Below are 23,712 nucleotides of genomic sequence, written 5' to 3' on the forward strand. Positions count from 1 at the left end.
CCAACATTCACTCTTACATGCGAGGGACTGCATAAAACAGCAGTCGTGAAACATCTTTAACAGAAGTAGCTCACTTATAAGATGCACGTTTTGGCTTCACTTCCCTGCACCCGCGCTAGAATGCCACTTTCCTCCATTTCTGGGTTCTTGGTGGTGCCACCGACAAGGGATTCAAAGTCAAAAGTCCCTAGAATTGAATGGAATGAGCTCTCGCTGTCCCTCGCAACTGCTGAACCCCTTTCAGCATTCAAGAAAGGCCAGACTCAATTCTACAGGCAGCTACTGGTGTAATGTGTACCGAGAAAAACGGTGGTGTCAGACAAGCTAACAGCGCTTCAACAATTGAATGTTTGCATCTCAAGCTTTTAGCCTGCTGTGAACGGCACTATAGCTGTATGTTGCTTTAAAGAAAAGCATCTGCTAAATGAATTAATGTAAATGTATAGCGTTTCATATTAATCAATCACCAAATACTTTGAATGCTTCTGACACCTACTGCTCCCTATTCCTGAAAATGAATTTCCATGTGCGCTGACTAGTCTGCCTTCCCAACTTCCTGAGCCCAACTAGGAAATTGCACTCAAAAGAAAAGATGATCTTCACTCACAGCGAGATCAGCAACACTAAGAGTGTTTGAAGATTAAATGTAACTGCCCAAAGAAGACTAAAAGCCTGTTGACATGGTGACATGCAGCCATTTTGGCTCACGTAGCCAAAAGCGCTAACAGACCCAGTGTGCTCCTCCACCTGATGCACCTGATCATCCGAGCTCTTTTCTCTCTCAAACCTTTTTCTCTGCTCTTCCAAAAACTCTGAGACACACTCAGCACAAACAGGACACTGACCTTGCTCACACTGAGAGGAATTCTTAACTAATCCACTGAGGCATTTCATAACAAATAAGCGAAGAGTGACTTTAACTGGGCTCAGAAGTGACATTTGGAATCTCCTACTCGGTCAAATTACACTTAGTCGTAATATAAAGTACAAGGTATTCATTGTGAGCTAAGTCACTATTCTGTTCTTCTTGCATAACACTGAGTGAACATTTTGGCAGTAATTCAGTATTCTGTTCACTTATTAGGCTCTCCAACAGTTAGCAAGATGCTAACCCTAACCAGCCCGTTAGCAAGATGCTAACCCTAACCACACAGCGAGGTACGCATGATGGTTGAAAATCGTCATTGCATTCTGTGAGTTCCGGTTTGTGCCCTTCTCTGAAGACAGCCTCAGAAGGCCAAGTTTTTTCTTCTTGAAGAAAAAAAGTCTGTCAACCTTTTTTTAAACACCACCCTCTCCAAACCCAGGAATATGTCTAAGTTGCCACAGCAACAAAGCCCCTTTTCTGCTTCCTAACCAAAGGTGGCCGTTGGCCCACGGCTCTGGGGCAGTTGGGGGGTCACGCAGGGATGTGGGACACTTTCTGTGAAAAACACACTTGCCTCCACTCCGCTTGGCTCTCCATACACAGGAAGAGGGCCTCCTCAGCCGCAGGAAGCACAATCGCAGGGTATTAAAAGCAAGGATTAAAAGGTTTTTTGGCGGCCTCTCTGAGTTCTGAAACAGCCCTCTGCATAAAAACACTGCCCATTTGAGGACCGTTTTCCCTCCTTGTCCGAGCGTGACTGAATCGGCGTCCACCGCTGACACCCTGCGCTGCTGGACGGCTTAATGCTGTTCAACACAAATCTCTCCGCAAGTGCAGCCTTGCTGGCCAAAGGGGCTTCGATCCCATGGTGCCAGGGAGTGAGTTCACAGCTCTGAAAGATCATTTGAGGGGTTTCCAAAGGATAATTCCCCATGTGCCATGACCAATGGCTTTTGTTCTAGGTTTCCTGTTTCACACCCCACTTTCCCCCCAGGGGCTACAGCAGCTGCCTTTACCAGACAGGCAGACATCTGAAAGTCTCGCCACTGCCGAGGGGCCCGAGGACAACCACAAGTGAACCTCTACAACGAACGGCAACCTAGCCGAGTCCCAGAGGGGAGCTGGAGTAACAGAGTTTCAAGCGTACTGGATGACGGTGAGTGCAGTCTTCAGAGCGAACAAGAGCTTGAGCACCAGACCTGTAGAGGCCAATGCCCGTCGCTACAGCAAAGCAAAACCTGTTATGCAGCAGGGATTTTAAAACAGTTCATTTAAACTTCCTTTTGTGTGAACGAACACGTAGCTGTCTAGCTACAATGATTACACATTCATTTATGCATTTTATTCATATTTTCCTCCAAATTCATACAGAACTCAGCAAAAAACGGTGCTTTTCACAATAGATGAAGAGCTTTGGAGTGATACAGCCGTTTCTGCTGGTGCACATTACATGACTAGGTGCCTATAGAATTGGTAGGAAATGGGAAGGTGATCATGACAGAAGGTGTGATCTGAATTTGCGAAGCGATTAGGAGATAAAGGGAGAAAAGCTGTGAAAAATATTTGTGCTTTGAGACTATTGTTGAATGTTAAAAAGGATTCAGCAGTTCTGAGGGACAGTAGGAGCTCATTTCACCACATCAGAGCCAAAACTGGGAACCTTCAGACCTTCATGTTTGGACAACTCATGTGTGAAACTGCAAGGAACCTAAAAGTGGAGAGTGTAGTGCTGTTGCTGGGGTGTAGGGAGTGATCAGGTTTCGTAGGTATCGGGGTGCAGATCCTCTGGCTGTTTCATAACGTTAGTATAAATGTAATTTCCACATTACAATGTCTCCGATCTGAGGGATGTGGCAGGGACTGACTGGTATATTGAACTGAAACAAGTTGCTGAATACGCTCCACGACCCTGTCTGAGTGCCGCTCCGCTCATTTGGAGCTGAATGTTAAGTGGTTTAAAGAGGCTGGTGCCCGCTGCATCCTCTGACAATTGTCATGCCGAATGGCTCAGACGCTTTACGAATGTCAAACACGCAGCCCAGCGGACTGAAACATGGGGCAAACTGATGTAGCTCCCCTGAGAGAGGCATCAGACATCCGGACACTCACTGACTGACAGTGGGTGATGTAAAAAAGTGGGCAGAAGGCAACATAGTAGTGAAAGCTACCACCTTGCATTCAAAGGGTCCGAGTTCAAATCTCCCCTCGTGCTATAAAACCCTTGAGTAAGATACAAACCTAAATTTTCTCCAGTAAAAATTACCCTCCTATATAAACGAGTAAAAAACTGCAAGCAAACCAACATTGTAAGTCGCTACAGAGAAAAACAACAGTTAAATAAGTACTATAATGTCATACACTAAATGACATGGATTGATACCTGTTACACCTTGCCACACAGGTAGAATTACTACTCTAAAGAACCATATTCTGTGAGACACATGTATAGTACTATTACGCGGTAGCACTGTGTGTCTGAAACACTCTGCAGAGACACACGGTTCAGGTGACAGAAGGCTCAGAGCAAATATGAGCCAATAAAACAGCGGATTCAAGCAAGCGAGAAAAAATACATTCTAACACACACTCACACACAAGATGTCAGACTAAGAGTATGACAATGTCTCATTCATTCTATGATTCCATACAATTAATTTAGATATTTTAACCACAATAAAGTTCATTTAAAATATGCATATGTATGGTATGTGGCAAAAGAAGGAGTAAAAATATGTGAAAAGTCACTTAGTTTGGCTCCTTCAGTAAAACTGCCTACATTGATAGACTCACTCCTAGAAAAAAAGTGTTCTAACTGAATTCATTCACGAAAACATCCCACGCTGCAGTCCAGAGAGGACTGTTAAAGCCCACACAAGTGGGTGGGTCTCAGCGTGGAGGGTGTGTGAGCTCCGCTGAAGATGGCTACAGCAGGCTCATTCCCCACATTACGATGTCAATCGTCCTGCCTCCCCACCTGTCCTGTTCGGTCCACAGACAGAATCCGGACCTCCCAAACACTGGACGCTACTTGGTGTACTGTTAGCGATGACCTTCGACTCCTTCCAGTAGAATTCCAGTAGAATACATATTCATGCCCAGCGCAGCAGGAACACACAGTAACACAGAGCAGACAGAGTTTCTGTTTCTTAGGACAATTATCTCTTTTTAGAGCTAATGGTATTTAAACACATATTTTTCCTTCATTTTCCTGGGTACAATGGGTGACGCTCAACTGGCCGCTGCAAAACAGGTGGCTCTTAAAGATAAGCTGAGATGAGATAAGATTCTGTCGGCGGAATAAATACGCATATACAAGGAACTGGACGTGGCGGGTTCACATTCAGCGTGAAGAAAATACAATCATTTTGGTAGAAACAGGACTGGGGATGTGCGTATCAAAGTAATATGAGCATAGAAGTGGAAAAAAAGCAGGACGAAATATAAATAAGTAAAACTGGTAACACTTTAATAAAGAAATTTTTTTAGGATATATACTGTGCTAACTGTGTACTTCAGAGGCTGATAAGGGGACACCCTTCATAGTCCCACTTTTTGGATCTCGGTGACTTGGTCTGAAAACAGGTCGCAATGATTTGCATGCCATCAATAAGTAGGGTACCCACCATCGCTGCTGCCGCGGATCACCACGTCGGGGGAGGGGGTCTGCTGCGAGCGGGAGCCAAAGGAGTCCAGACTGTCGAAGGAGTCGTCGCGGCCGTGGCGTGGAGGTGAGAGCGAGTCGCTGCGTTCAGAGTCCCAGCAGTCGATGTAGCCGCTGTCCCTCACGCTCCGCTTGGGGCTCTCCGAATCCTCGGCCTCCTGGCACGCGTGAGACACAGGGCAGATGGCCTCTGAGATGCGGCTTTGCCCTCCACTTAAACCGTGCCGTGCGTGCCAGACCCCTGAAGGAAACCGTTCTCCTTACGTTTCAGGGAATTGGCTATGGTACAGGCAAACGGCTTGGCTTTAGGAAGAAATGCAAGCATACCTGTTTAATGCTCATGATGCTCCACCCAGGCGAACCCTTGACCTCTGCGTGAGACCAGTTTCAGAGTGCACAGACACCACGTTTTAATTTAAGATCATCCAAACAGTAGGTCCAGACACCAGTCCTACAGCTTTCCGTCTACCAGCAGCTAAGAGACACCCCTTGCATCCCTCTTTCCCTCTTTCTCTTTTCCCTCCCTCCCTCCCTGCCGGTCTCTCTATCCAGCAGCCAGTCCGTCTCTCTTACCTTTCACCCCCTCTCCTTCTCAGCCTCTCACTCTTGTTCCCCCTCCTTGCCCCCTCTATCGCACCCTATTTCTCCCACTCCCCTGCCTTACTGAAACCAAGCCCCCACCAGCTGGTAGCTCCTGTTCCTTCAGCCAGCTGGTACCGTGTCCAGAGTGAACTCCTGCTGTGAAATTTCCACAGTCGGCTCTGCCTTCCCCAAACGTGCTATATGCCAGATAGAGCCCTTCCTGTCCCAAAGAGGAAACTCCTGGCCCAGCCTTCTCTCCCTCCGACACTGCCTCCGTGCCAAGTCTCGGACAAGGGAGGATATGGAAGCGTTTGTGTCCGACTCGCAAGGCTGGGGCTTTGAAACAATGGCAGCCTTTGACAGAACCCGGGCGCCGGGGGAATTCTTTCAGGGTTCTTACTGGCGCTCTAAGAATCCCCCCACTGAAAGCCCACCTTCACTCAAAGGTCACAGAGAGCTTCCCCCATCTCAACCGTACCCCACCCCAGACGCACAGCAGCAGTCGCTGATGGACTAACAACCTGGCTGACGGATGCCACATGCTGTAGGGGTCCTGTAGTGTCATGTAGCTCCGACACACTGAGAGCAGGTCGAGAACCTGGTTAAGATTAACAGCTCTTCTCAAAGACAAAAAACATCCAGTTCTTCAGAAACTCATTCGGTTGAAACATCTGACTGTCAGGGGTGGGTGGCATGCAAACAGAACAACAAGGTGACCCAGAGTCCCGTTGGATAACAAGCATCATAAGACAGTAGATGTTAAGATCTCAGGCTTTGACACAACCAGGCATGTTGTTCTGGGAAGAACCCCCTGTTGCATACAAGGACATTGTTTTAAGGGTTTCTTTAAATTCCGGTATGGTGTCCATTGCCCTGGTTGAGATTATACACTAAATGCGAAGTTCTGCTCTGTGGATTTCAGCCAATACAGACTACAGGAGGACTTTTTTAACAGACTGAGACCTCTGCAGTATGCTCACAATTAATTTGCCCAATATTAAAATAATGAGCCAAATTTTCCTCCAAGTGGTTGTTTATATAGCAAGTTGTTAAAAAGGAGCTCATCACATTTAACTCAAAACCTCTTTGGGACATTGAATAATGTCTGGAAAATAATTCTCGGGTGTAAAATACATTTGTTTTTTTTTTTGGAAGGAATGTCAGTTGTGAGGGGGGCGCGGTGGTGCAGTGGGTTGGACCAGATCCTACTCTCCAGTGGGTCTGGGGTTCGAATCCCGCTTGGGGTGCCTTGCGACGGACTGGCGTCCCGTCCTGGGCGTGTCCCCTCCCCCTCCGGCCTTACGCCCTGAGTTGGCTGGTTAGGCTCTGGTTCCCCGCAACCCCGTATGGGACAGGCGGTTCAGAAAATGTGTGTGTGTGTGTCAGTTGTGCAGAATGGCATCATCTGTTGTGGGACTCCACCAAATGGAGGTAGCCAGGGACCCCCTCGCTGACTCCAGCAGAAAGTTTCCCCCAGGGCAGTGCAGGCAGCAGGGACCTCGAGTGACACTTTGCAGCTAGGGGCAGGGAGGGGTCATATAAACCTTAAACTCCCAGCCCTAACTCCAGGAAGATATATGGGCCAGGGGTGGATGGGCAGCAAGGCAAGAAGATCCAAGCTCTGCAGAACACTCATTTCCTCCAGTCTAGGGCTGTGGGGTAACTGACAGACCGGCTCTCCACGACCCTGGAAACTGAGGTCCTGGGCGCTGGCGGAGCACGAAAGGCAGATTTTCGCCTTAACGTCCACATTGTATATACACTGCCGTGAGGACACGTGTTAATTTTTTAACTGAAAAGCAATCAGATTATATGATATGCAATGGACAGCAAAATCACATATCACGCTGCTGCAGGTTTTTTCCAGTTTGAAAACACAGTACCTGTCTACCATCTGTCTGCACTCCTTTCATTTGTATGTCAGCAGCATGGAACAGACTGCCACTCTAAACTGCAGCACCATCTTCCACTGCAGCCCTGGCCATGTAATGCGATAGTGGACCACAAGTGCTGCTCTCAGTCCCACCATACCTTCCTCATCTGCGACAGCAACCCCTCAAACTCCTTCAGGTCCAGGGTGGGCCCGTTGTAGGTGGCGCAGCTGTTGGCCGCCTTCCCCAGCCAGTATATGGTGATCAGGACCTGAGAGGAAAAGCAGACGTGGGAGAATCGTTCAGCAGCTGACGCTGACCGCGGTTCACATGTACGCTGGCAGAAAGGGAGCGGCAATATCAGGAGGAGCCAACAGATGGAATTCAGTTTAAGCTGAAAAGCTTGAAGGCCGTATTTCGATTCCATCTGAAATCAATTCACATCACATTTATGTATCCCTGCTGTTGAATACACATGATTAAGACTTCGAACTTAAGATCTGAGCCACAATAAAATACATACTGTATATATTTTGTGTAATTGTACATAATGTAATATTAAAGACATGGGAAAGTTATGAAGTCACAGTGACCCAGGAGGATGATTTATTGTTAGGGAGCTCGTAATTCTTCGCAAGATGTCACAGATTCACTCCAGTGAGATTACCTAAACTGAGAAACCTGGGGCTTATCAAGCAGATGCTGTCATAAAGCGCCAGGAGTGCTGGTCCTGTAAGCATCTCAGCACAGTTGAGTGTTACAGAAGGCGCAGTTCTAATGCCTGTGGTATTTACCACACCATTGCAAGCCAGTAGGACAAGGCAGTGTCCACAAACGCAACAAACTGTCACTGACCACTGTGGCCAAGGCTGAACACACACCCAGAAATTCAGTAAAACACTCAACCATTGGACACACACCCATAGAGTCTAACCACTCTGCCGCTAAGTGCGATACAACACTTGTGCCAAGTCAGCTGCATACTGTGTCGGATTGCAAAGATCCTCACGGCCCTTTCGGTCGCTAAGGGGTGTGAGATCACAGTCATGGTGTGAGATCATCATCGCCTAGGCACCTGCAGCTGCAGCAGCTGCAAGCTCAAACACAGGTCTCCCTCAACGGGCCCATGAGCAGGGCGTCTGTCGCTCAGCTGCTCCCAGGGCCACTATGACAGCTCCTACCTACTGTCCATGAGTCACCCCTTATGTCAGGAGATGTGACGCTTGCCATGTGTAAAGTTCATTGAGCTCCTCTCCGTGATCCCTTCAGCACATGCTTATTTCATTCAGCTTTGGGCTCAGCTGGGCGTTCATCTGTCCCGAGACATGCTGAAACATCTTCCCCACAGCCTAGAAATTCTGGTAAGACAAGGAATGTTAGCACTCGAGTGACACTGCCCAGTTACAGTGGCAGCAAAATCTTCCAAGGCCGAGAGTGCTCTTCGGGAATGATCGTGGGCTGTGAATTATGTGGTCTTGTGGGCACTGCGATATGTCATGTGATTACAACTCACAGGTCTCAAAGAAGCACGATCCCGCCATGCCCCGCTCGTTGGTTAACCCCCTGTTTACGGGTTTATTTGCAGCGTGCCCTGCTGTCGGAGGATGTTGTATCCAGGAAAAGGCTGATGAGGCGTTCTCCAGTTAAGTGCTAACGTCGAACAGAGCGAGGTCCGTAAATGTTCAGGAGCTGACACCAGGCAGCCTATGTTTAACAAAGAGCTATGAAGGTTTCCTTCAGTTCCCTGACACACAGCTCCCACGATACGTGTGTGCACAGAGCTGGGGGAAATTGCGGGGCCTTGTTTCAGCACCACGGGGTCCTATTACAGCAACAAAAGCCAGGGGGTGGGAGTAAGGGTTAGCCGTAACAGTGATGGAGGAAGAAGAGAAGGAGAAAGAAGCAGATATCACTTACATTCTTCAGCTTTCTACTGCACTCAGAGACCCTGTGAAGGAGGGAAAAAGACTGTTATCCATCTAAAAAATAATAAATAAATATATATATATACACACAGTATTCATTTATTAATATAAATTATATTTGTTAAAAAGCAGGGCAGTAGGTTATGTTGTGATTATAGCCACCTCCTTGTACCCGAAAGTCCCAGGTTCGAATCCAACCTGCTGTAATATCCTTATGTACTGACCCTGAGTGGTTACAATAAAAGCGAGCCTTCAGTCTTTGAAACTGTTGTGAGAAAGCTGACATTTTAAGGGATTTTGGGAAAAAGTCCCAGTTAAATAAATGGCTAAAAAGATCTCCGCCCCCCGCCCCCACCCCAGTGTCCTACGACTCCCGCGTCGACCCAGTGGCACGGCACTTAACTGGAACGGATCGCTTCCTGGCCCAGTTACCCACCCACCACTCAGAGGTGTCAGAGATCAGCCCCAGGAGAGAATGCAACAAGAAGGCACCAAACAGGCGTGGTAAACCCACAGTGAATTCCCCCCATGGGAATGTCTGTGCAGCTGGAGAGGAGCTGTTACTGTACACTCCTGTCCTGCCCCCGTTCATACAGCAGCTGCAGTGTTTCCTTCATTACTGTATGGGGGCAGATCCCACCACAGGGGGTACGAATGTGGACCCCTTCCTTCTGGTTACAACATGATCTATCAGGATAGAGAGGTATGTTGTCACCTCATGTGCCTTTTCTACTACCTTCTTTGGCCTTAAGACTTTAAACTTCATTTATTTAACTATCCACTATGATTTCTGCTATTCTGCCTCCAACTAGACCACTGTGGGCAACGCTTGGGTTCAATTTAATTGAGCTTCCTATTTGTGCTGCGATGGTCCTGGTGTGCGTCCCTACAGCGCCATGTCGCAAACAGAGAAAAGCAACATTACGGAAATACACGTTTCCCATGACGTGGGACAGCTAGTAGCGAAGTAGTTAGAATTACTGCTTTTGGATCCAAAGGTTGCAGGTTTGATCTCCATCTCCGGCTGTGGTACCGTTGAGCAAGGTGCTTACCCTAAATTGCTCCAGTAACATTACCCAGCTGTATAAATGGGTAAATAAGCATGCAGCTGTAATAATTGTAACCTTCACAACTGCAAGGTGCTTTGGATAAAAGTGTCAGCTAAACTAATAAATGTAAAGAGTGTAGATGCATTTGTATTCGAAACACCAACAAGTATGGGATTTACACACAAAGCTCTAAATTTCAGGTAGGCAAAACATATGTTATTAAAAACAAAAAAAATGACAGGGTACAACAACATAAAACACATTTTTCCTACATATTTAGCATGGAAATGTATTTTAATGCTATGCGCCTCCTGCTGAAGTTCCCTCTGTAAATACAGTGACATTGTTTCATGAGCACACCTGTGAAATATTATAAGCTTTGCCCTTGTTTTAGGTATGGGGACAAATTCACAGTTTCTGTGTTCTGCTTCTGTCTCTATGTTGCTGTGACTCAGCGCTGTTCTGCTGCCAATAAAGAAATGTAAAAAACACACATTTTACTGTAAAATGGCAAAACAGTAGGGGGGCGCGGTGGTGCAGTGGGTTGGACCGGGTCCTGCTCTCCGGTGGGTTTGGGGTTCGAGTCCCGCTTGGGGTGCCTTGTGGCGGACTGGCGTCCCGTCCTGGGTGTGTCCCCCTCCCCCTCCAGCCCTTTGCACTGTGTTGCCGGCTCAAGCTCCGGCTCCCCGCGACCCCGTATGGGACAAGCGGTTCAGAAAGTGTGTGTGTGTGTGGCAAAACAGTTTGGCCTCCAAATTCTCAGCACTATTCTGTAGGTGAATGTTTCAGATACTCTGAAATACATTACACTTATTTATACCAGTGATGCTTTTCTGCAAAGCAACTTATAATGTTATTTATAGCTCTTCATGTAAGTGGTCAATTTTAGGGGAGCAAGTGAGGGCAGGTACCTTGCACAAGGACATAACAACTAGAAGTGGGACTTGAACTAGCAACCTTCAGATACAAAGGGAACAGCACTAGCCACTACACTACCCGGTGCCTGGCAGACTATGTCATCTGCAGTGGGGACAAGGATAGGCTCGGGAACACAAGGGCACCGCTTTCTTACTTGGGGTTGGCGCGTATGGAGGTGTCCTGCAGATCTCCGGGGTCAAAGAGCTGTGACCCCTTTAGCCCCAGTTCTTCACAGCCCCTGAGAAAGAGGGTCAGGTTGTCCTAGAATGGAGACATGGGCAGGATCAGTCACACCATCTACTGATGTTTTTGCACTCGGAAAAAACGCTTGGTTTCCCTGCCATTTTAGACACAAACACACCGATGTTCTTATAAGCATAATCCTCCGATCAACTCATAGAAATTCGGTTTTCGAATTGCTCCTCAGTATTTCAGTGCCCTTGGCTGTCTTACGCCAACCTCGCCGACGCATTACAACAAGCCTACCATAGTAAATCATCAAGGTCAGAGGAAATTCAGAGATTAAAAAAAAGGTTTTGAAACCGATGAATTGAAACATAAGACAAACCAGATGAGCCAAGGCGCCTCCTCAGTTACCCTGAAGAAGTATTAGCAGCGACCATGAGCCTCCATATGGAACAGAAATGTCCAGGTCTGGGCAACATGTCAGCACTGAAATTGTCCCAACCTGTTTCCCAAGACCAATTCCAGTCTTTCTCTGTCACTGAAATTTCAACCACTGATGAGATGGATTCAGCCAGTTTGTGGTCAATGGCCGCAAGTGTCACTTATGAGGGAAAAGGCACCTTTTCACATTAAACCACCAGCTCCGGAAGTGCAAGGAAGCTTTGATGCCATCCACCGCAGGCTCCCTGCACCTACCAGTACATAGCGCTAGATACTGTATATGCTCTTTGTCCCCATGTGCCAGGCATCAGCAACATTTCGCCACATCACCATCAACACATCTGACCAATTCTGTGGAAATGACACGTTCCGCCCGTGTTCCATGGGTTCCCTCCAGGGCATGCCACTACCACCCGCCCCCGCAGCCCAAAAGCAGGTGTTTCAGGTGAATTGGTGACTCTAGCTTTCCTGCCGTATGTGAAAATGCAAGTGGGTGTGCGGTGCTTCATCGTCATACTGTATATGTAAAACACACATATATATATATAAATGGGTCGCTGACTATGGGGGTTTAGTTTAGTCTATATAGTGTCCACTGTAGCTCATGCTGAACAAAGACTAAATACTAATTAATAATAATTATACACTGCTTTGGGGAGAAGTGTCTGCTAAACGAATAAATGCAAAAGTAACTGTAAAACGCCTCCATCCATAAAATATATTCCTCGTATTCTTGACCCATGGCTCTTGTACTAGTCCTCACTTCCATATGGTCTTAGAGTGGCGACTGTTTTAAGACCTGCTCCGCTACACTGGTAAAGAGCAGCTACTTACGGTACTGGGCATCAATCACCCCTTTCATTTTTTAGGAGTTTAAACGAGATGCGTGCAAAAAACTGATACAAGGCCACGGATAAAATTTCAGGAGGTTAAAAGTATTAAAAACACCAGTTTGCTAAAATAATGTCTAGGCTTGCTTCTGGAACTGCTCCAGCTGAAATGCGGAGGTAGAAATTGTGGGACTGGGCGCACAATGATTTGTTGATATTTCTGTTTCGGCGGCGTATCATTTACCAGAACGAGAAAGCTCGGCTGAGCAGAATTAAGGATTTTCTTTCCTTTCTCCAAGTCGATTTAAATCCTGCAATTCTGGGTGAATGAGGAGAGCAAACAACGTGGGGCTCAGACATGGTTCGCATGTAGCGTTCTCTCTGTTAAATGTGCTCGAAATGTGGGCAGCAGGCATATGTCCAGATTCCCCAAGCATTTCCGCCCACCGCTCCACATGCTGTATCTGTTTTAAAAAATCCTGACGAGCACCAAGGGATTGTCTTGAATAAGAGACCCGCAGATAAAGGAAATGTGCCGTTCCCTGCCAAAACTGCGAAAATTAATCGTGCTTAAATTAGTACATACCACAACCAGTGCATGTAAGCAATGCGGCACTTTTTTAAGGGATATCATTTTTTAAATCGACGGCATTGAGGGATTTCAGAGAAAAATATGCCAGTTATGAAATAGAGCCTACGAGAGGGGACCTAGTTCTGGGTTTGGTTGATCTGCAAGGGGTTCTGGGTCTCCAGTTTTCCACCGCTAATAACCTCGGTACTGGAAGAGGAACTTAAGTTACTTTGACTTGGACTAATCAGAGGAAAAAATACTGAGGTAATGTGAAATCCTGCAAACAAAGCAGCCCACCATGGTCAACACTGGCAACCTCTCATACGTACTTTTAAAGACAGATCAGGTGTTGGACAAACTGAGTTGTCATGAGCATGAAAGTGAGGTTTATTATGTTTTTTTATTAGGTTGAAACTGCACATATCTACCTAACCCTAAACACATCATTGTTTTTTATTGCATTCATTCACACACACACATTTTCAGAACCGCTTGTCCCTTACGGGGTCACGGGGAACCGGAGCCTACCCGGCAACACAGGGCGTAAGGCCGGAGGGGGAAGGGGACACACCCAGGACGGGACGCCAGTCCGCCGCAAGGCACCCCAAGTGGGACTCGAACCCCAGACCCACCGGAGAGCAGGACTGCGGTCCAACCCACTGCGCCACCGCACCCCCCTGCATTCATTCAATGCAGCATAATATTTCATTATCAAGTCTAGTAGGACTCAAAGGGTTTCAACGTCCTGAGGTTTGAGTGAAGTCCTAGGGATGTGTTTAAAGGGAACAGGGGGTAGCCTTATTGACAGGGACCAGGATGTGAGGTGTGATGGAGTGGGGGGGGGGGGGAGGGGGAGAAAGAGAGAGAGCAAAACAATAGTACTTGGAGAAAAACAGAAAAAACCTCACTCCGTAAGCAGCCGCTGACTTCCCAACCCAAACAACAACAAACAAATTCCTTCCTTCTTTTTTCCTTCCCAAAAGCAATATGTGCCCTTTGATGCCAAGAAAAACATTTCACAAAAATAAAAGTGCCGAGTTTGTCAAACAGAATTGGAGGAAAACACAGACGAGAGGCAAGGCAGGAGGCCCGCGACGGCTGTGGTGAGGAGGCGCTCAGGGAACAAGCACAAGCGAGCAGCCCTACCGCACAGTTCAGCTCCAGGTATCAGGGAAAGGATGACGGTGTTGTCAATGAAGACATAAAGAACTGTGACCATAGGCCAAGACATAAACTGTCCACACCGGTGAAAAAAAGAGGAATTATTTTTTCCAGAAAAAAAAAAAAAAAATCACAGAGGTCTTATGTGAAGGCTTGCAGTGACCAGAATCGGCCTGTAGGGCGGCGATGTCTATGCAGCACTGCTGAGAGCTCCGGGATTCATAATGTATGAATGCGACCCACATACGCTACAGTGCACCGCTTGCAGCTAACGCACGTCACTCATGTGGAAGCAAATACAAACGCAAACGATATCTGTGACAGTGGTGTTGCGCAGCAACCCAAGCAAATCAGAGCCCAGGCCGCTGGGTCGGAAGAACGGGGCTCGCATTGTTCCTCGGGTGGGAGGGACAGGGATCCTTCTGTTCCAGGTCATGCTGCTGAGAGAGAAGGTCTGTCCAGCATCCGCCTGGCTGGAGCAAAGAGGGCATCGGGGGGCGGGGACAGCTACAATGGGCCATGCCTTATAAAGACACACGGGGCACCAAATGCAAGTGGTGCAGGTGCACTCACACGCATCCTCACACACACACACACACACACATACACACACCATGCAAGGACATGCAGAGCTGAACAGACACATGAACACACTCTCAAACAACTATGTGAGATCTAGCCTTGTTCTAGGAGGTAAAATGGTGTATTACTGCATCTTCAATGGCTCTCGTGTTAGAACTCGACCTAGTAAGCACCCCCCCGGACCCCCACGGGACCCACTACTGGCACCCCCTCACTCATCAAAACAGGAAAGGGGGAGGAGCTGCTTAATTAGGATGTCCGAGATAACAACGCTGCTGTTTACCCACTTCTCACCTACGTAAACGCAGACCCCTGGGGGTTTGCAGGGGGTTCGAAGGAGGGCGGGCTTACCCATCAACGCAGCTCACACACAGCCATTATGAGACGAAGAGGCGTGATCCCTAGTACGAAGTCCGAAGTACGAGAGGGATCCTGAATCGGGCCAGGTGTTGCCACATGCAGCCTCCTGCAGTGTATCAGCATAGAAACGTCCAGGCATTTTCACTGCTCCACTTTACTGCTCTGGGTTTCTGTTACACAGCAGCTGCACCGATGGCAGCTTTACGACCGAAACCGTAAGGCCAATAAAGGGGGACTAACTTCCACCAAAATGTGTCATGCTCCCTGTATAAGCCACATATGGAGGAATATTAAAGGTAGAAGAGTATAAACAGCAATCTTGACACTTCATTATGTAAATTTTCTTTATTGTCACAAGTGACCCTATTAAACATTTAATAATTTTATGCTATATTTATTCATGCAGCTGTTTTTTTTTTTTTTTCCCAAAGCAACTTACAGTGTTTGATTTGTATACAAAACTACATATTAGTATTGAATATTAGTTTTTAATGACTTACCCATTTATATAACTGGATAATTTTTTTGGTAATCGGTTTAGGGGAAGTACCATAGTTAAGGGTAGTACGGCAGGTGGTGGGATTCAAACCTGCTCCTTTGAAAAGAAGACCCCACCCCTATCCTGTAATGTGTAACTTTTACAATTTGCTACCGAGGGAAGTGGTGTAATTTGAACAGTGATTAAGTACCGCACCATTACTGGAGCACAAAGCAATAAAAAGTGAGAGCTGTTGTTAAGAAAGACCACGCAGTTACCATTCCTTGTTAAGACCGAAGACGTACAACTCAGAAGGATCTGAGCCTCCCGCGATCCAGACTGCCGTGTCCAATCCAGCCAAGACAAACTTCCCCTTTGGGCTGTCTCGCTGAGGACCTTCTCTCACGTCTCCGTGTATCTTCCTCTCACGGCACACTCAGAGAATTCAGCACCTTGTCCATCAGCATTACCACATGCACTTCAAAACCCCCCCAATACCATGGAAAAGCCAGGAGTCCAAATATACGTCACATAACAGACGTATTTCAGTGATATACCAAAATGTATTATGCCTATAAAAAGTGCATCTGAATCCTCTGCTGGGGCTGATGTACTCCCCCTCGCATCTTCGCTGGCCTCTCAGTCACCCTCCAGCTCCCACATACCAAGCGCAGAGGAGCCATGAGAAGGCAGAAAACAACGAGTGCATTTTTTCACCCTCAGCTATTTCCTTGCATTCTACAGGCGACCAAAGTGTAAGCGTGAACAATGCCAGCTCTCCTAAAGTGCTCCCCGGGGGGGTCTCACAGGAGAGCTGTGGATGTCATGCACACCAGGCAGCAGGCAGAAGGACCCTAATGGAAACACCAGGTGGAACCACAGCAGCAGGCCTGTCCAGACACCGCGGCTGCACTGGACTTGGACACGGCCCCGAGCACCAGGCCAGAATGTTCTTCTGTTGATCAGTATCAAAAAGCCGTTGTGATTCAATGTCTTAAAACAATCAAACAAAAAAATCCACAGGGGGTGAATACTTCTTTTTCTGTACCTTCTGTTGAATCCATGACGGTGAAGGGCAAGAAATAAAACTGCACCATCCTCCATTACAGTCAGAATGACTGATTTGATGCTTGAGGCAGGTTTAACACACTAAATGAGATGTCTGTGGAGCCATCAAAGCAGGATTCTGTGCAGGACTTCTGAAAACAACGGGACGTACGCAGTCCCCTTTTGGTGCACATCTTGGGGTTCTGCAGAATGACAGTAGTTTGCTGCTCTGCTCTGTTATTGCTTTGGTAAAAAGGAATGGTTACCAGAGACAAGTTTCTCTGTTTTGAAGACCATGAGGTTGGAGATGCAAACCACTGCCACAGCTGAAAGTGCTCCAGGCAGGATGAAAGGAGGAGCTGAACTATAATGAAGAACAAATACCAGCTATGGGACGTCCTTGGGAAACAGAAGGAAGGATGAAAACAGAGATGGACAGAAAAACAAGGAAAAGCTGATGAGGTCAGATGGAGATCTTCTCCAAGTGAGTCTGCTGCCGACCCCAACGCTAACGGCAGGTGCAGCACGCCCGAGAGTTTCCTCAAAGTGGCCGAGAAGCCTTCAGAGCCACTACTTTTCAGCTTCTTTCAGCGATTCTCCAGAGATGACCCAACTCTGGTTATGGCCTCGTTGAGGTTTCGAAACAGAACATGTAGTATGAATTATGAAGCAAGATGACAAGGACACAGGATTGGGTTGAGCTGCACATCCTGACCCAAAGAGGGAATGTCTGGAAATGGTAACTGAGACACGAGAGAAACAAGCCCCTTGGACATTTTTTATTTCAGTTCCTTTGATATGAGATCCACCGTGTGCTCTAACAAACTGCTGGGAGCATTCTGACAACCTTCATTATTTAACACCGCATTTCATTTGACAATATGCCTCTTGGATATTCAGGAAGGATTTCACCAGCAATTACTCATCATCATCATCTGTTCTGTTGGTCAAACAGGAATCTTAGTGTAGTTAAAAATTAGGCACGGTCAGTTATTTTCACCATCACAAAAAACAGTTTTCAAATTATGAAAGGTAGCCACAGAAAGCTTCTTGGAGAGACCTACGCAGCGGATCAAGCCGATCCTGTTCACCAGGACAGAGGAACCACTATTCTTCTCATCTGCAGCTCTGGGTTTGGGCTGCCTGTCCGAACGGGTGTGTCAGGAACACAGCAGATCAGAGGTCCAGGAGCCCCAGCACGAGAAATCCAACACTGGCCATCTACAGGGCGGCGCACGAGGGCAGGACTGGCCACGTGCAGGTTAGTTAGCATCCATTGTTAGAAGAAACAGACATGGCACCACGAGAGTCAGAGACCCTCACAGGAGTTTAAAATAGAGCGGTAGCCGGGATTGAAAGCCTGCCTTAGATCGCTTTGTGTTTTGGGACATACGAGCTGAGGAGCAACCCTGCCAAGCTTTATAAGAGCTGAAACCCAGGCTTGTTCCCAGACATTCAAACTGACAGAGAGCTTGATAAAATGCAAAGGAACATGGGTATGAGTATGAGCTTGAGATCAGCGAAATAGCAGACATGACACAGAGGAAGGATGGGAAAGAACGGTGAGAATCACTACTTACCAGGCCGGCTATGGGTGTGGGAAGCCTGTTGATCTTCTTCACCAGTCCCGGCTTGATGGAACTCAGCAGTCTGTGTTGAAAAGAGCAGAGCTACGATCACATCACTGCAACAGTGGGCACCTGGTCAGCACATCTGCACAGATCAGCTGGTTAAATCATTCCCTTCTTCAAGAAGGAACGTCACCTTTTGTGGACCTCACAGAATTAAAAGAACAGTTCAAATTAATTTAGCCAGATTAACAAACAACTTTATAACCAGGACACTGCGGAAACGAAATTCACATTATGGTTCACATATTAACTTGGCAGACGATTCTCTCCAAAGAGACCTACAAGGACTTCCCCATTTATACAGTTAGGCCATTTTTACTGACTCACGGGTTCTTCAGCAGGAGATGGCATTTGAACCTGTGTCCGATTGCAAGACAGCAACCCTAACCGCTACATGACCTCCAGTGTTAACCATGCAGAGTTAAGATTGACGACAAAGAGATCTGAAGACGGCCTTCCGGAGAGAAGCATTTCCTGATAGGAAACCAAGGAGACCTGGGGCAGGACAGGGGCAAGGCCACGCCTTCGAAAGTACCACATCTCTGCGTTTCTCACGTCTAAACCATGGGAGATAAGAGGCTAGGTTGATGTAACTCTGCCAGGATCCCTTGACGAGCTGCGTCCGGAGGAGCGATGGGACACCCGTGGGAAAAAGACACGAGGGAAGGATCACTGTCTACTGATGACAGGATTGGACTCGAGTTCAAAGGGAGCGATGGCTGGATGTTGGGTGACATCAGCTTGGAGAACCAAGCCTGGGGTGCTCACCCACACACTCACTGTGCCCTCAGTTTTAAACAAGAAACAGCACTTACAGCACATGTCAAATGTACAGTCCACTAAAGGACAAAAGGAAGGATGGCTTTTACTCCCCCGCCACTCATTTGTATTTGAAGCTAGAGGCAGGAAACAGACATACTGGTCCCCGGGCCTCGGCAATGTGCGTGTGCCTGCCAACATTAGGGGCTCTAAATATGCCAGGTTGATACATGCGCTTCATATTAACGTTCCGGAACCATTGCCCACTCATTCATCTTGAGCGTTGCGGGAAACGGGAGGTGGGGCACTTTGTTTCACTGCTCCCACCGTCAGATAAAAGCCCAAAGGAAGCGGAGGAAGTGAACCGCCCTTTTAGGTCGGACGACACCGCAAACGTGTGAAAAGGAGTGTAAGAGGCAGAGGAGGGTCAGAATCCAGAGGTAAGCATCTTGCTGGTGCCCGCGCCGCGCCAAACCTCAGGGGCTGCTGACCTGTTTCTGACAGCCCCCGTTGGACTGCGGCTCATACTATAGACAAGAAGCTGAACAGTGGCCTGGTCACCGGTGACCCACACCTGCTGCCATCTACTACAGGTCAATCGCAACCAGGTGCCATGAGTCAGGCAGAGTTGTACAGGTAAGTCTGGGGATCTGCTGGCCAGGGCCTGGGCTGGGACCCAGGGCCAAAATGTTGCAAAAAAAAAAGCTACAGGATGTGAACCCATCCCTTCACTGACCTCCTTCTGGCCTGGATCCACAACTACATGATGCAGTTCAAAACACTGGTACTAACCTGGGATGCTATCTACTGAACGCAGAGCAACAGAGCACATGGAACGGGACCAAGGGCACAGGCTGGGCACCTCTAACACACTATTGTTCAACGCGAAAGCACAGAACACACCGGTATAACAGTAGCCTGATACTGATCCCCGTGTGTGGAACTGCCCAGCACCAGAACAATAACACACAAGAGCACATTACATTTACCGGTGACAAGGGTAACTGTGGAAAGATGCAAGGACAGGTAGTTTTTAGGCTATTGTTGTGTATGAATGACTGAGTATCAAGTTCATGTATTTGCCCTCATGAACGCAAAAAGTAAGTCCCAGTGCGACCCATAAAGGTACAGCGGACTGAACTGGTAACGAGGTTCAGTTCCAGCTATAGTAAATATTTATTTCAGTGCTTGTTGCTCATGACTGTTCCCTGGCCATATTTTGCTTTGCTTTGTTAAATCGTGTAATTGACTGTACACAGGAATCACATGTATGTATCCACATGCCTCCTTCTGGTGGTGTAGCGCACCGTTGTATTGTTTTCCGAGATGCACGTCGCTTTAGAGAAAATCATCTGAAAATGAACAAAATGTAAATGTAATATTTTGTTTATCTGGAGTTACATAATGCGATGGTACGGCAGGTTTGACCAGTGCCTCCTGTGTGGTGGGTCGGGGGTTCGAGCCCTGGTTGAGGTGCCTTGTGGTAGGCTGGTGTCCTGTTTAAGGTGTGTCCCCTCCCCTTTGGCCTTGCTCCCTGTGTTGCTGGGTGAGGCTCCGGCTCGCCACGACCCTGCTCGGGCCAAGTGGTTGTCGATGTTGCTTAGATACGTAGTGCTGATGTCTGAAAGTTCAGTCATTTTGGTGTTTTACTTGGTAGATAATAATTTCACTTTATCCAAGGTGACTTAAAATGCCAGATCCACTGCACTGAACTCTGACCTCGAACTCTAACCCTAAGCAACAAGACCGTCTATTTGTGTGTGGGGTCATTCTTAATAACACACTCCCCGCCTTGAAGACTGTATTCCGCCTAATCCGCCACTAACACACAGGCACTTAACTGACCATTTACACCGACGTAGGACCCTTTTATGCCTTTCTGCTTTGTGTTTTTGCGATTCGACCTTTTTCGCCATACAGCGTATGTCAGAAAACGTAAAAAACAGACGAGCATGAGAAACATTATAACAGCCCTCAGACCTCTCATTTAGTTTGACTTGAAAAGTGCTGCAAAAAATCTTGGAAAAAATGATGGAAAAATGAGGGGGGGTGGATTGAAAAAAACTGTTAACAAAAAGTAGAAAGTACTCAACCAATCAGCAGCTCCGCTTGAGCCAGTAACCACATTACACCGCTTTTGCCCATTTAGCTAAATGCATTTATACTCTCATAATGTGGTATTAATAAATAGTTTTACTTTGTGCTGAACGTGGGAGAATGGCTACAGTAATGAGCACCATGAGGCTGAGGGGCTGGATGCTGAGTGTTGAAGGGCAAGGCTGCTGGACATCTGCCCTCGTCCACCTCCGCTGCGCGATGGAGCAGGGAGACGGGGGTGTTGCCCCTCGAGAGCCAATCGAACAAAGTGCTGCTCGACAGCTGAGACGCCGACGGACACATTTACATTTATTCACTTAGCAGATGCTTTCCTCCAAAGCAACGAACAATGACTCCCGTGTAGAACCCATGTCCGGTTGCGCTATCCAAGTGCTGTGAGATGCAAGAGATGTTCGCTGCATCACCACGCCGTCCCGTTCCACACCCACACCCACTCCCTAACCCACACACACTCACACAGATGCCCTCTCCCAGCATTAAGACATACACAGTGAAAATGTGTACATTCTGGATTTTTGATGCAGCCAATTTGTGTGCCTTGAATGATCCAATTAGTCCATTATAAAGCCACATAAATACTTATTTCATCCCAAATGTGCAGATATCCAGAAATATTCCTGCATTGCGGATTTTGATTTCTTAGTAATTCATCCAGCAATGATGCGATGAGGCGATTGTGTCAACGCTGCAATTAAGTGAAGTGGCTGATGCAATAACCAGTGTACAGGCCAACCTGCCGCTGACTGAGTCTGATACACCTGCTCTTTGAGTTGACAAACAATTCATTTTGTTTAGCACTTTAGAAGCCACAAGTACGCCTATGCAAAAACACTCGTGCGGGTAAAGATACACACACGTACGCACACACACACACACACACACACACACACACACACACACACACACACACACACACACACACGATATTTCCTTAACAAATACAAGTTATTCCAAATACAAGTTATTTGCTTAACACTAAGTCTTTTGGAGAAAAGCGTCAGCTCAACGAATAAACGTAAATGTAAATGAAAGTACGCAGACATATATTCTCAGTGCTGAAAAGCTTCACAGCACTGGCTGGCCTTTCCAGCACCATAAGCAATGAAGTATTTACACCATGGAGACACCTCCAGCCTTGAAGCCCCAAAAGCCCTCTCGGTCTCATCCGGCTCGACTAAACCGCGAGCGTCGGGAAAGTCCGCAGAGACCCACGCAGCCTCGCTGGCTCCGGGGGTCCATCCCTGGGCCAATGGCTGGTCCTGTTTGTTACTCCGAAAATAAAAAATGCTTTGCTTAAGACTGCACTTGTAATGGCTAACAGATGGGACACATTCCCGGCATCCCCACGCAGCCAAGGCCTCCTCAGCTTGCAGCCGCTCACTTCGGGAAATGAAAGAAAGCCGCAAGTGAGGAAATTAATGCAAAGCCTCGCTAATATTGTATATGGAGAACCAATTCTCCCCAAAGCAGGCTCTTCCATGAAGGGTGACACTGGATAGCCCCTATAAGGGATACTCCAGTGCAGCACAATGAGGGCCATTCTCCTGCAGTCTTAGGAATAACGCTACAGTTTATATAATTTACCACAAATCGTCCATGAGTGATTAAGTCTCCCTTCGGTGGTGCGCGGCCTGTAGAGACTGGAGGGGCTGAGCTCCGAGGACGACGATTTACAGCAGAACCTCACTGACCCAGGCAGATGGAGATGATAAAGACGTCCATTGTTTCGGAATTACCAGCCGTCGAGGAGTTCCAGTTCTGGTTCCATACGTCTTTACATCTGCTTCCACTGAGTGGCGATTTCATTACATCACCCCCACCTCCACCTTTCTTACAGTAAATAAAACGCTTCATTCAAAGCTGAACAAGATAATTAATGGTGCAATTGCAAAGGCTGTTAATCCCCAGGGCAGCGGTGCCCACACACATGCACAGCTCAGCACACGCCATTTATGGAGTCTACTCTATCCATTATGATTATTACTTTATTGATTTGATGGACACTTTTTATTTAAAAGACTTGAAATGTTGGACAGATTTCCACACCGGGGTATTTTAAGGTAAGTACCTTGCTCATGGGTACTGCAGCAATTTCAGACAGAGGGGCTTTAAGGAGGAACCTTCACTTGGGGTCAGTTCTTGGATGAATCCCCATCAGCGAAGCACCCCGTTCAAGGAGACGGCAAGATTCAAACCAGGATCCGACCCTGCAATACCCTGGTCTCCGGTCAACTTTGTTGAGCACTGCACAACCTGCAGCCACTTTTCAGGACAGGAGGCTGAACATCTGTTTGCTGCGATTTGGCTTCTATCAGCACACATCCTAATGGAGGAAACACACTCACTCGCACAGCAGGATCCCATTCTCCAGGCCACCGCGGAAGTCCTTGTCCCCGAAGCGTCGGCCCGTCACCGCCTGCGAGCAAAGCAGAGAAACACTCATGAATGCCAGAGAACCGCAGTTGGAACTATGAAATCGAACGTGAAACCACTTACCAGTATTCATTGGCACCTTAAATTGGACAAAAAGGAGAAAGAATTGAAGAACACATTGTAATAAACTCTACCCTGTGTGTGTATATGTGTGTGTGTGTGTGTGTGTGTGTGTGATTTTGGTATTTAGTAAACCACACCATACTTCGACCTCATGTTTATCGTGCTCCAGCTTCAGAAA

General features: G+C 47.4%; 1 protein-coding gene across 4 annotated transcripts in view; it reads right to left on the reverse strand.

Annotated features, from left to right (window-relative positions):
* The window catches only part of limch1a (LIM and calponin homology domains 1a), an 89,680-nt gene that overhangs the window by 28,391 nt on the left and 37,577 nt on the right, over positions 1–23,712 (reverse strand). For all 4 annotated transcript variants that reach the window (XM_029258858.1, XM_029258857.1, XM_029258856.1 and 1 more), the window contains exons 2-7: positions 23,384–23,454; positions 18,111–18,180; positions 11,029–11,135; positions 8,900–8,930; positions 7,143–7,253; positions 4,492–4,687 (exon numbers count right to left, since the gene is read on the reverse strand). In XM_029258858.1, the coding sequence (XP_029114691.1) occupies positions 4,492–4,687; positions 7,143–7,253; positions 8,900–8,930; positions 11,029–11,135; positions 18,111–18,180; positions 23,384–23,454 (586 nt within the window). The remainder of the gene's footprint in view (positions 1–4,491; positions 4,688–7,142; positions 7,254–8,899; positions 8,931–11,028; positions 11,136–18,110; positions 18,181–23,383; positions 23,455–23,712) is intronic.

Source organism: Scleropages formosus, chromosome 16 (assembly GCF_900964775.1).
Source record: "Scleropages formosus chromosome 16, fSclFor1.1, whole genome shotgun sequence".
In the NCBI taxonomy this organism is placed as follows: domain Eukaryota; kingdom Metazoa; phylum Chordata; class Actinopteri; order Osteoglossiformes; family Osteoglossidae; genus Scleropages; species Scleropages formosus.